At 37.7% G+C, this 13677-nt stretch overlaps 1 protein-coding gene across 6 annotated transcripts in view; it reads right to left on the reverse strand.

Moving 5' to 3' along the window:
• LOC149791922 (uncharacterized) overlaps positions 1-13677 on the reverse strand; it is a 48706-nt gene that overhangs the window by 23465 nt on the left and 11564 nt on the right. For 3 of the 6 annotated variants that reach the window (XM_089970436.1, XM_089970434.1, XM_089970435.1), the window contains 3 exons: positions 10988-11563; positions 10153-10311; positions 3111-3825 (listed from right to left, as the gene is read on the reverse strand). In XM_089970436.1, the coding sequence (XP_089826562.1) occupies positions 3111-3825; positions 10153-10311; positions 10988-11506 (1393 nt within the window). In that variant the 5' untranslated portion in view covers positions 11507-11563. Of the gene's footprint in view, positions 1-3110; positions 3826-10152; positions 10312-10987; positions 11564-13677 lie in introns of those variants that run through there. The other 3 variants (XM_089970438.1, XM_089970437.1, XM_089970439.1) reach the window with 2 other exon arrangements.

Below are 13677 nucleotides of genomic sequence, written 5' to 3' on the forward strand. Positions count from 1 at the left end.
TTCCACAATCTCCACCGCTTGTTTTTCTATGAGCGACCATATCTCCTGTTGTAGAAAGGCATCCTTCTCCCAATAGGACAGTACGTCCGTGAAGAGGGGAGAGGAGGACAGGGAAGGGGATTGGATAAATGAAATCTGAAGTCCCTCCGAAATGACCTGGATCACCCAATCGTTCTGAGGAAAAAAGGTGGCCCAGAGGTCCTGAAATTTCAGGAGGCGGCCGCCCACAGGTAGGCTGTCCACGGGTGGTGGAGATGGTATGTCAATTTTTAGAGTTAGGAGGTTTGAAGACGGAGAAACTTTGTTTGTTACCGCCCCTATATGGTTGCCTCCTAGCTTGATTAGACTGTTGTCTCCTGGCATTGGGTTGGGATCTATACTGCACATTTGATTGTATGGATCCCTTGTCCCTAGACCGCCAATCATCCCTCTGCTGCGGCAGGGGCTGATTTTTTCTAAATGACTGCGAGGGTTGGGCAGCGAGTTGGAGGGGCAGTTCCTGAGTTGCCTGCTTCCGAACTGCTTCAATTTTTCAGAGTATGATGGGGCTTGAGTGACGTGGACCGCAGACATGCGTCACGTCGTATCAGGTCTAAGTTGGCAGAAGCAGTCAACACATTAGCCATGGAATGGTGAGCTGCCCTGTTAATAACTCAAGCAATCCGGGCCGTCGCTTCCCAAGCATGGTCATTGTCGGATTTTTCTGCGAGTCGGAAAATAGCTAATGAAGCCAAGTCTAACACTGAAGATGTAGCGACTACGTTCCGGACTAGCTTTCACATGGCATGGAACACATTTTTGTCTACTTTGTAAAACAGTGGAGCGGACAAGTGAACTGCTGCCATATTTTTGTCCAGGGCCGGAAGATCCGTACTGAAGGTGTCTGAATGAGTTTTGTACCAGCAACATGAGAACGTCGCTGGTACTTGGCTTTCTGAAAAGAACGCCTTAGCATTCCCTGGATCACCTATTCGTCCTGATAGATGATCACTGATCTCCTTTAATTTTTGCCGACAGCGTCTCTTCCTCTCCTTCAAGATCTACAGATGCCTTAACTTTGTAGTCTTGAGTGGCAGTAGGAGGTGGAGGGCATTCTGAAGTTGCCAACACCCTATTAATTTCTTCCACTGCCGCCTTGAAGCCAAACTCAGTCCGTTCCATGGTTGGATCTGTGTACGGCTGATTTGCAGGAGTTTCGTCACCCTCACTATGTGCCAAGTCGTATTCTGTAATAGCTTGCATTTCTGGATAGAGCATACCAGGTGGCATAGATGACGTGATTCCATCATCATCAACACTGTCACTAACTCTCCCTTGTGGATAAGCTGTGAACATATGGATGGCCGGCTCTGCCGGCTGGTTTGTCTGGCTTGTGGTCGGTCTGAATGTTGGCGACGGTCCTGCTATCACCGGTACCGGCTGCTCCAATGGCCTGGCTGGATGGACAGATTTCTCACTAAAATCTCCACCATAGTAATTATATGTTGCCAGCAGTACAGCTTGACGGATGGATTTATCACTAAAATCCCCGTAAGTCATGTTTGGTCAGACCGTTTTAGCAATAGGGTCCCCATGCTGGGACAGTTGGATGGCCGGTGACGTAGAGGTTGTATAAAGATATGGATCCGATGGATCCGGTAAAAAAACCCATGCGTCCTGACTTACAGGCCCGAAGCCATGCTCGGACATGCGGGGAGGACTTACGCCCACTGGGCAGCCTAAAATTGGGGGAACATTCCCTCAAAGAGTCAGAAAAAGCTGTGGAAGCGAGCGAGGGAAATAAGGGTAATATCTGGCCTGATGTCAATAGCTGCGTTGTCATTTCCTGGACCAAACGACGCATCTGTTCAAAGTTGGACTGTTGTACCCTGTCAACATTATTTTCCTCCATTGCCACTGATGTTACTGTGGCTGACGGTTGCAAAAGACAAACTTTAGGTGGAGGGGGGACCCCAACGTCCCCAACAAGGCTCGCAATGGAGACTGTCTTCGGATGTATACTGAGGACATCAATGCTATCTTTCTTCGACTTATTCCGTCTATCCCTCCCTTTTGCTGCCTTCTGGACTACATCAGCCCACACGCTGCATGGTATAGATGATGTACACTTGGTACATACAATACAAGAGTCATGGTTTTTATCTTTTGCTTTGAACTTTTTGCATTTCATGCATTTGGTTGACATTTCTACTGAAACGACACAAGAAAAGAAAACAAAGCACAAATTAGCAATTCAGCATGTTATTAATTCGCTAATACCACAACCGTTACTAACGGAGTAAGCGAAATTAGTCAGTGTCGCGTTAACTCTTAAATGACAATACGAGTTCTGCAATAGCGTGTATAACATGGTCTTCAGGAAACGAAATCCGTAAGGGTGACAAAGTCACTCAATTTTGAAAAAAATTGTTAAAATAATGTATACAACCAGTAGAACTGTAGAAGAATGATTGTCCAACGCAATAAATCCAAATTTAACTTCGGATGGTCCAATTTAATGCTAAGATGGCTTGGATTGTTTGGAGGTATAATGTACTTGTTATCTGTACAAGCGAAGCTTAAAAACTAGTGACACCTGGCGGTGGCAAGGGGAGGTAAGGGGCAAGAGTTATTGCCCTTTGGTCTATATGAGATAGACCGAAAAGACGAATTTTCGTCTTTTAGTAGGGCTGGATTTGAGAGGTAGCAGGCTTATATCCTAACGTTAATGTGATCGGGGAATGTATTTGATGGAGAAATGGCAGATAATGCAAAGTTATTCATTGCCGAGACAAATGGAGTAAACTGCCCTAACTTTGGACACACCATGGTAGCCATCCCTTACTGACCCAGCATTACAGAATTTGAAGCTGCATGTTTTATTTACAAGCCCATCAAGACAATACTTAAGTCTCTGTAACTCCCTGAATGAAGATAAAACAATGTTAAATGTATGAAGAGTAAATGCATGAACTAAAAACAGAATAAGTCAGTCAAGTGTGACAAATAACTTCAGGACCTATGTAAAAATCTTCTCACATTTAGTGAATTAAATTGGTTTAGTAGTAGACAGTATCTGTACTTTATAGCTGATCTATCATATACCAACATTCCTTCTCCAGCTGTGTTACCTTTTCTACAATAAATGCTCTCCTCTGTCCTTTGTCCAATATCCTTCTGTAGCTTTGCAACATTTTCCTCAACTGCATCAAGTCTTAGTCCATGTTTGGCTATACTTGCTGACATGGTTTTGTTCAACTCTGACAATGTTCCCTGCTGATGCACCACAGTATGTGTCTGCTCATTTACTGTTTCAATTTCCTGTAATTTTGTACAAAAAGACTGCATGTTTTCCTCAACTGTATCAAGTCTTACTCTATGTGTGACTACACTTGCTGACATGGTTTCCATCGATTCTGACAATTTCTGTTGCTGTTGTAGTGCAGTGTGTGTCTGTTCCTTTACTATGTCAAACTCCTTCAATTGTAAACCAAAGGATTGCACAGTTCCTGTAAGTGTATTAAATTGTTCTTCATGTGAGGTTAAACTTGCTGACAACTGAGTTACAGTTTTATGCATCTCCTGGTGTTTCTTTTCCTGCTGGTGTAACTCGTTTTCAAAGGTGCCCATTCTGGTTTCATGTAACTTCAACTCTTTTTCAAAATCCTCTTGTCTTTTTATTAACTGTTCTCTAAGTTGTTTATATTCTTCTTGTAAGGAAACAACAGAGTCTGTTATTGTTGTCTGATGCAGACCAAGTTCCTTTCTGGCATCTTCTACGGCTGCCCTCAAAGCTGTCATCTCACGGTCCACATTGAAAAGCACATCCACAGAGTCAGTATCAATCTGTAAAGAGATAGAGTATCTCAACACATGTAGTTAAATGCTCTTCTCCATCAAAAGGTCAATTATTTTCATTTTTAATTATAACGATTAAGCTCTTGTAAAAATGTATCAACCCATGTCAACTGAATCCATTTATGGTGAGTAATCTTCCTTTACACTGACTCAAAAAGGGTTCACGTGAGATACAAACATTTATGATAGTGAAATCAGTGTTAGCTCATTTTATCGAGGTACATAAATATTCACAATGGCTGATCTGGAAGAAGAATATAAATTACCAATGATTTGGGAACGCAAATAACTCAATAAGCTCATAAGTGTCAAGATATTCTTACCAATGAAAAACATCTTGAAGACACAAGTAAAGAGTATCACTGTACAGGCCCTTCCACTGCGGCTTACAAAACACAATCCATTGGAAAGAGGCAGAGTTGATATCGTATTCATAACTTCTTTGACATTTAAATATTAATTTGCTGTTTTTATTCAAATATATTAAAAGAACTTTCCTGTAAATGAAACAACCTGCTTCCTTGTTTTGTATCTTTAAAAAATATTTAATTTGCCATCTAATCTTGTGATCCCTCCATGAGGTCAATGCTTAAGCAAAACTTCAAGGAATTCAAGAATTTCTTTTGTTCCTTTATTCTTTTTGACACCAAGTACTAAAATTCCTTCTGATATACTCTGGAAAGTACTGCATATACCAAATTTGGAAACATAAATATTTTATTTCTATGTTAAGGTTCACAAGATACTTGTAAAGTATGTTGTATATCTATGTTGTGTGTTTAACTTTTGATACATGACTAGAGATTGTAATGACCTATATAAATAGGTTGTTTATTTGAGACTGTGCTCAATATAATGAAGTTGTTTGGGGTAATTTCCCATTGGATCATTAAGCTAGGCTGGTTATGCTGCGACATAAGAGGGTTTGTGTTGTGACACAAGCCACATGGGATGCATTGTGACAAAAATAGCACATGCAAATGGGGGTTCAAGACCACTTTATCACTACATGATAAAAAGTGCTTAAGGGAACCCCCATTGATTTATACTACTGTACTGTGAGGAACCTGGACCGCTTTAGAGAAATGTGGGTACTGGACCACTTTTGTTTTGAACTCACTTTTGTTGGAGCTGCTGGACCACTTGGGGTTGCCTCATGATGCGATGTTTGTGTGTGTGTGGTACATAGCTGTGATTTTCAGGGAGTTTTGGATCAGTAGTGTCCGTGTGCAAGTGTGTGAATGCCACTGGCTGAGTAACACTTATCATCAAATGGGCAAAGCCCTTTTCTTGTTGATGAGCATTGTAGATATTTTGTGCTGTTGTGATCGTAAAGTTCTCAGAGTAGTAATTCTTGTCTCAGTAAAGTACTTGTGTGCAATGCTGGATGGTGGCTGACGTTTTTTTGACTGCTTTGGCTTTTTCATGACAATGCCATCGCCTTTGGTAATGCAGTACATTTTGGTTCTAAGTCCAATGAATTATGTGATGGGTATCCCATGAGTTTCATCCTTGAACTTTCCAAGTGCCTTTTTCTTATCGTCACAATGGAATGGGTTGTTTTGTGGATAATCACTGAGATCGAACAGTTCTTGGTGTTGATAAAAATCCACATATACAATGTCGATGTGAATTGTATACACGAGTGAGTATATTGGTCATGAGCAGCATGACCTTGTCTCTGTATTTGTGTTTGATGAAGTCATTGAGAAACTCGAGCATGGGCGTCTTGGAGAGATCGAGAACAAGTGCACCAACCAAGATTGGTTTGTCCAGCTTGAGACTGGTTTTTCTGGATTCGATCGTGGCCAATTCTTTATAAAAAAAATTTCATGTGCATAAAGACATTGTTGGCAATAAGCTTACCTTGTCATTGAACACCATCGACAATTTCAATAATCTTTGGATGCCTAATATTTTCCATGGTTTTTCCAAACATGCTATATTGTTCATAAGTTTGAAGAAGTCTTTGTCAAATGCCGTGGTGGCACTGGCTTGTTGTGTTTTGTTGAAGTTTATGTTGGGTTTCATTCAAGGTGACTGACGAAACTTGAGAGCATGATGAACTTTTTCATGAATGAGTCTGTGTTGGACAGCTTGTTCAAGCAGTTGATGGTGTAATTCGTACCTGGTTTTATTGGCAAGACTGGGCACCAGTCTTTGTTACAACAGCATCTCCGAGTCTGAACCGACTCTTCTGCTGTAGTTGTTGATGAGACAGCATCGAGTTGATGACAAGAATTTGTTCAGTGCAGAAGGGATAACGTTATGTGCATGGTGGATATGTTGTGGATATCCAAGATCGACCTCAACAAAGTATCCATCGTTGTAGTGGTATCCTACTTGTCTTTCCTGGATGAACTGCTCTCCACTGATTCACTGAAAATCTTCCACAGGAAGAGGTTTTTACATCACCCAACCGTAGAATTTGTGTCAAGGTAGATCTTGATGTATTTGTTCTTGGTGACGGCATGTTTTTAGCTGATGATGGAGATTCCACCTCGCACCATCTGCTCGGTGAATATGAACATGTCTGGATCGGTAAAGAGTTCTAGGATCACTCCGGTTTGTTGGGTGGAGGCAGTGCAGAGGACAACTTTGTGGTTGCCTGCTTGATTTTATCACGTCTCTGAATGGCTTGTGGATTGATTTTGTGTAGTCATTTGATTGATGTTGGCTCATTGAAACTGAATCATGATCTCATGCTAAAGTCAAAGGAGTTTTGAGATATTATCTGTTTTACCAGTGAGGGCTTTGTACCAGTCTCAGAGCTTCTTCATGTACAACTGCGATGTAATGATTTCTCGTCCTGCATTCATGTTGAACCTGTTCACGAGCTTATGACATGTAGCACTTCTTTGCATCACCTTTAGGGCTCCTCTGACTTGTTTGATCAACTCATGCAGAGAGGCATTCGATCTTGGATAGGCTACGTTTCCCCAATGCATCGATGGAGTGTGTGTGTGTGTGATTTGGATTTTTAACGTAGCTTTAACAATTTTTCAGTCATATCGCTACGATGTCTGCAGTGTGGCAGTTTTTAGTGAAGTCTAGCACCCACCCAGTCACATTATCCTGACACCGGGCCGACCAGTCCTAACACTTAATGCTGAGCGCCAAGCGAGGCAGCTGTTAGTACCATTTTTGTAAGTCTTTGGTATGACTCGGCCAGGGATCGAACCCACGACCTCCCGCATCCGAGGCAGACACTCTAACCACTAGGCCAGTGGAGCAGTGATCGATGGAGTAATGCTCATGAGATGACAAGCAATATCCTGTAGAAGGATAAAATCTTTCCCTGGATCTGTCATTAGTTTATGCATTATATTATGCTCCATTTCTATGGACAAGTCTTTCCTACCTATCCTTGAACTAATAGGTACTTATATATATATATATATATATATATATATATATATATATATATATATATATATATATATATATCTATCTATCTATATATATATAATGCCTTCAACTGTTTCTTCACTTTGTTATTTTTCCTGGTCAGAGCAAAGTTAGTGTGGTTTATTGGATTGCTCATGTTTCAAGGAATTTTAATACCCTACTATAGGTAGTGTGGTTTCCTGAGGTACTCATACTACATTGAATTTTATGAGACTATTACAGGTATAGTGGCTTATTGCGTTAATCATGTTACATGTAAGTTTAAGACCCTACTACAGAAAGTTAGGTCTACTGGGTTACTCATATTAAATGGAATTTTAAGACCCTATTACAGGTAATATGGTTTATTGGGTTACTCATGTTAAATGGAATTTTAAGATCCTATTACAGGTAGTGTGGTTTACTGGGTTACTCATGCTACATGGAATTTTAAGACCCTACTACAGGTAGTGTGGTTTATTGGGTTACTTATGTTACATGGAATTTTAAGACCCTACAACAGGTAGTGTGGTTAATTGCATTACTCATTTTACATGGAATTTTAAGACCCTACTACAGTTAGGGTGGTTTACTGGTTACCCATATTAAATGGAATTTTAAGACCCTATTTCAGGTCGTGTGGATTACTGGGTTAATAATGTTACATTCAATTTTAAGACCCTAGTACTGGTAGTCTGGTTTATTGAGGTACTCATGGTACATGGAAATTTCAGACCCTACTAAAGGTAGAGTGGTTTATTAAGTTACTCATGTTACATGGAATTTTAAGACCCTACAACTGGTAGTGTGGTTTATTGAGGTACTCATGCTACATGGAATTTTAAGACCCTACTAAATATAGTGTGGTTTGTTGAGGTAATCATACTACATGGAATCTTATGACACTACTACAGGTAGTGTGGTTTATTCAGGTAATCATACAACATGGAATGTTAAGACACTACTAAAGGTAGTGTGGTTTATTGCATTACTCATGTTACATGTAATTTTAAGACCCTATTACAGGTAGTGTGGTTTATTGCATAGCTCATGTTACATGGAATTTTAAGACCCTATTACAGGTAGTGTGGTTTATTGCATAGCTCATGTTACATGGAATTTTAAGACCCTATTACAGGTAGTATGGTTTATTGAGGTACTCATACTACATGTAATTTGAAGACCCTACGAAAGGTAGTGTGGTTTACCGAGGTTCTGATACTATATGGATATTTAGGACCCTACTAAAGGTAGTGTTGTATTGGGTTACTCATGTTACATAGAATTTTAAAACCCAATTACAGGTAGTGTGGTTTATTGCATTGCTCATGTTACATGGAATTTTAAGACCCTATTACAGGTAGCATGGTTTATTGAGGTACTCATACTACATGGAATTTTAAGACCCTATAAATCGTAGTGTGGTTCATTATGTTACTCATGTTACATGGAATTTTAAGACCGTATTACAGGTAGTGTGGCTTTTTTGGTTACTCATGTTACATGGAATTTGAAGACCCTAGTACAGGTAGTATGGTTTACCGAGGTACTGATACTACATGGAATTTTGGGACCCTATTAAAGGTAGTGTGTTTTATTGTGGTAATCATACTACATGGAATTTTAAAACCCTATAAAAGGTTGTGTGGTTTATTGGGTTTCCTCATGTTACATGGAATTTTAAAACCCTACTAAAGTTGTGGTTTATTGGGTTACACAATTTACACAGAATTTTAAGACCCTATTACAGGTAGTGTGGTTTAATGGGTTAGTCATGTTACATGGAATGTTGAGACCCTAGTACAGGTAGTGTCTTTGTGTTACTCATGTTACATGGAATGTTAACACCCTACTAAAGCTAGTGTGGTTTATTGAGGTACTCATGCTACATGGAATTTTAAGACCTTACTTATTGTAGTGTGGTATGTTGAGGTAATCATACTACATGGAATCTTAAGAGCCTACTACAGGTAGTGTGGTTTATTCAGGTAATCATACTACATGGAATGTTAAGACACTACTACAGGTAGTGTGGTTTATTCAGGTAATCATACTACATGGAATGTTAAGACACTACTAAAGGTAGTGTGGTTTATTGCATTACTCATGTTACATGTAATTTTAAGACCCTATTTCAGGTAGTGTGGTTTATTGAGGTAATCATACTACATGGAATCTTAAGACCCTACTAAAGGTAGTGTGTTTTATTGGATTACTCATGTTACACAGAATTTTAAGACCCTACTGAAAGTAGTGTTGTTTATTGGGTTATTCATGTTACATGGAATTTTAAGACCCTACTAAAGGTAGTGTGGTTTGTTCCATTACTCATCTTACATGGAATGTTAAGACCCTATTACGGGTAGTTTGGTTTATGGGTTACTCATGTTAGACTGAATCTTAAGACCCTCTTACAGGTAGTGTGGTTTATTCAGGTATCATGCTGCATGGAATTTTAAGACCTCACAAAAGGTATTTTGGTTTAATGGGTTACTAATGTTCCATGGAATTTTAAGACCCACTAAATATAGTGTGGTTTATTGGGTTACTTTGGAAACAAGTTCAGCCAATCAAATGCAAAATCACATAACCATTAAAATAAATTTTGCCTGTGGACTGTTACTGAGTAACTGTTGATTGCTGGATATGGGTGATTTGCAATATATGCAGGGACATACCCCAAGCTTATTCACTCTGGCAAAGCAAGCTAAACATGAAGGAAAATGCAATAAGAAATAAAATTTAAGATTAAGGAAATATCTTAAATGAATCAAGTCAAAGTCTAATTAAAACCACTGAATTAAGAATTTCTTGTGTTTCAATGATTTCTCTTGATCACATCCTCTAAATATGTCCCCTATTTGGTGTCACCACAATAAACCATAATTACATAGTTACACAGACCTCTCAAACATACAACACATGTACCTTGCGGATTGTGTCAACAGCAGCTTTACAGTCCTTCATCGGCATCAGACAGACAGGATCTTCTAACAACTGTATGATTTGTTGTATGAAACTCATTCTGTCTGCATCAGAAACTTTCATTTCACCATTATGAATCACCTCATTTCGTATAGTAGAAATCTGAAATTATCAATAAAATGTAGGACAAAAATAAAATTTGCATTATAATGTTTAGCACTAAGTGTACCTGCTATAAAAAGACACCAATGGAACTCTTAGTTTTCCTTTGTTCAGGAAATTCTGTATATTCTACAATGGATATGTGAAAATGGTACAAGAGGTGGTTATATTGAAAGCATGGGTGAATGCATATCTTTTGGTTTATTTACGCATGTGATATACATCTTCTTGAACACACTGGCTGGCAATATCCGGTGTTAACAACAATACATTTTTCTATTGTAAGGAAATTAAAATCAATAATATATTTTATTTTGATGCAACAATATTTTAAATGTAATGCACGTAAAGACAATAGCTCTTTAAAATGACTTTCCATTAAACCTTATTATTTCAACATCACTGCAATGTTTGGTTATTCACTCAAAGAGTATTCTTCCCCGCTATAAAATCTGTTCCAACTTCAAAGATTATCTGGACATGAACCTGGTAGTTCATAATAGATGTGACAGCATTAGAGTATGTCACATGACCTTAACCAGGTACTTTTTATATATGTCAGCGATTTATGTTACCTAGACGTGGATGCATAATAGATAGCTCTGTATAAATGTGACCCAGTTATGCTATGTCACTGAACTGAACCATGTGAGCTTTTATTGGATGCTTAACTTACTGTATGTGTAAGACTAATGCCTTGTGGAGAAAGTTTACGATGAAAGACTGTACAGTTGGCTAACAATACTAATAATGCCTGGGCATCACACTCAGCAGGTCCGGCATTGGAAGGAGGCTGTCCCCTTGGCATGAAAATTTTGGCACATTCCCATGGCTTGAATGGCCATGAAGGAACATCACTGTTATTCCAGTATATTTTCTCTGATGTAGGATTGGTGTGGAGCATTAAAAGTTCATCAAGCCAAACATTACAATATGATCTACATCGCTTCTGGAATGCCCAAACACCAGTGAACTTGTTTCTTTTCACACGTTTAGCATCACATATAGTACAAGGTGGCAGTGGCACTGTCTGACCGCCATAAATTGTTTTTAACAACAATTTATGGAGACAATCAATCTCACTCTGTATAAAGGTGTGCAGTCCCAATTTCATATAATATAGGGCCAAGGTCACCTTCAGCCAATTTGTGTATTCTTTGTCCTTGACCTTATTCATGGGGGATGATGCTGCCATTTCAGCTCTGCTTTTTCAGTGTGTAGTCACGACATTAGCACTAATATATCAGCAAACCTAGAAGAGAAACAAAAGTTAAAGAAATATAAGTTCAGTATAGAGCAAGTCCACATTTTAATTGATTGCAAACTGACTTGCACCATATTGTAACAAGAAGCAACAGGGGATGATTTTTTCATAATTACAGAATATATAAAAATGGAATGTTTTCTGCATAATTTGAGTGTGCAGATTTAAAAAATTAACCCATCTTTATGATTTTTAAAAAAAATAAATTCACAGGAAGCATTCAAATACATGTACCGTCCACCATTTGTAATACTGGTCTTTGGCAATTTTTAAAATTCTTGACCTCATGTTATTTCAGGCTGAAATTTGCATATTTCTTACATATATTTTATACAGAAATGTTTTGTGAACATTCAGCTTTAAGAGTAAATTGACTTTTTGTATGTTCCAGGTAAGTCAGGTGCCCATCTGTCCCTTTTTTGTCAACCCCCCAAAACTTTTTTGTATGAAATACTATATTTTTGAGTCATACACAAGTTGAAATTATATGTTGCTTTTAAAATGGAATGTTTTCTGCTTAATCTGAGTGTGCAGATTTCAAAAATGAACCCATCTTTATGATATCTTTTCAAAATAGATTCAAAGGAAGTATTCAAACACATGTACCATCCACCATTTTTAATATTGGTTTAAGGCAATTTTAGAAAATTCTTGACCTCATGTTATTTCAAGCGGAAATTTGCATATTTCTTACATATATTTTATATAGAAATGTTTTGTGAACATTCAGCTTTAAGAATAAATTGACTTGTTATATCTTCCAGGTAATTCAGCAAACCCCCTGTGCCTTTTTATCACCCCCCCCCAACATTTTTGCATGAAATGCTATATTTTTGAGTCATACACAAGTTGAAATTATATGTTGCTGTTAAAATGGAATATTTTCTGCTTAATTTGGTGTTAAGATTTAAGAAATGAGCCCATCTTTATGATATATTTTCAAATAAATTCACAGGAAGCATTCAAACACATGTACCATCCACCATTTTTAATATTGGTCTTTGGTCACCTTTTGAAAATTCTTTACCTCATGTTACTTCATGCAGAATAATTTACTTTTTTGTATGTTTCAGGTACTTCTGAAGACTTTCCGTGCCTTTTTATCACACGCCCCCTAACATTTTTGCATGAAATAGCATAATCATGAGTCATACCAAGTTGAAATTGTATGTTACTCTTAAAACCAATAGTGCATATTCATTACAGTGTTCTTGTACATATATACATTTATCTAAAATCACATTTTAGTAAATAACAATTGCTATTTTAGAATTTAGTTATCATAAGATATATTTGGTTAGTTTTCATATCTATAAAATAAAATCAATGACAAATGGTTTTCCACTAAGTTTTCATTACAGTAAGTCAGGATTTCTATAGTGTCAGCTTAGGATGGTGTAACATTAAATTTTGGACGTCCTAAATTTGCGATATTTTCATAATAATTCTGACCATTGTTTTGAACAATATTACATAGTTCATGAAGTAAAGACAATTGTGGTATCAGAGATAGAGAAGAAACTGGCACTGACTTGGTTCTGAAGAAATATTTATGATTATGTATTTGTTTAAATGGAGAAATACTACCGATCGATTCTCTACTCCTTGGCTTATGATGACAATATTCATATTGATATTCACAAAAAATGGCATGACAATTTTAAATGAATTGGTTTTCATTCTTCAGAATTCTGAAAAATAGTTGAACTTTTACCTATTTTCTGTCCCTACTAAACATGAACATTTTAATTTTAATACCAGTGTCTCTAGATAAGAATCATACGTAGAACAGATCACTTGACATTGATAATATCTCAGTGATCACAATCATGTACATATTATCAATACGTCTAGTATCACTGAGTCGGTGAGTGATACTCCAGACGAGTCTCTAACCTCGAAAATATATTACACAACATAAGTTGTACAAATATTTTATAATAAGTTTGGTATAATGAATGACAGTACGTCTGTATAATCCGATTCCTTGCTATAAACGTCTGCCTTTTCATACAATCAAGTTCTCGTGTGTTTGAACACAAATTATGTCGTATTGTTGTCATTGTTTGTATTTTGAACGTACCCATGTGCCTAGAAGAGTT

This window comes from Sinohyriopsis cumingii, chromosome 9 (assembly GCF_028554795.1).
Source record: "Sinohyriopsis cumingii isolate HCF-2022 chromosome 9, ASM2855479v2, whole genome shotgun sequence".
NCBI classification, from domain to species: domain Eukaryota; kingdom Metazoa; phylum Mollusca; class Bivalvia; order Unionida; family Unionidae; genus Sinohyriopsis; species Sinohyriopsis cumingii.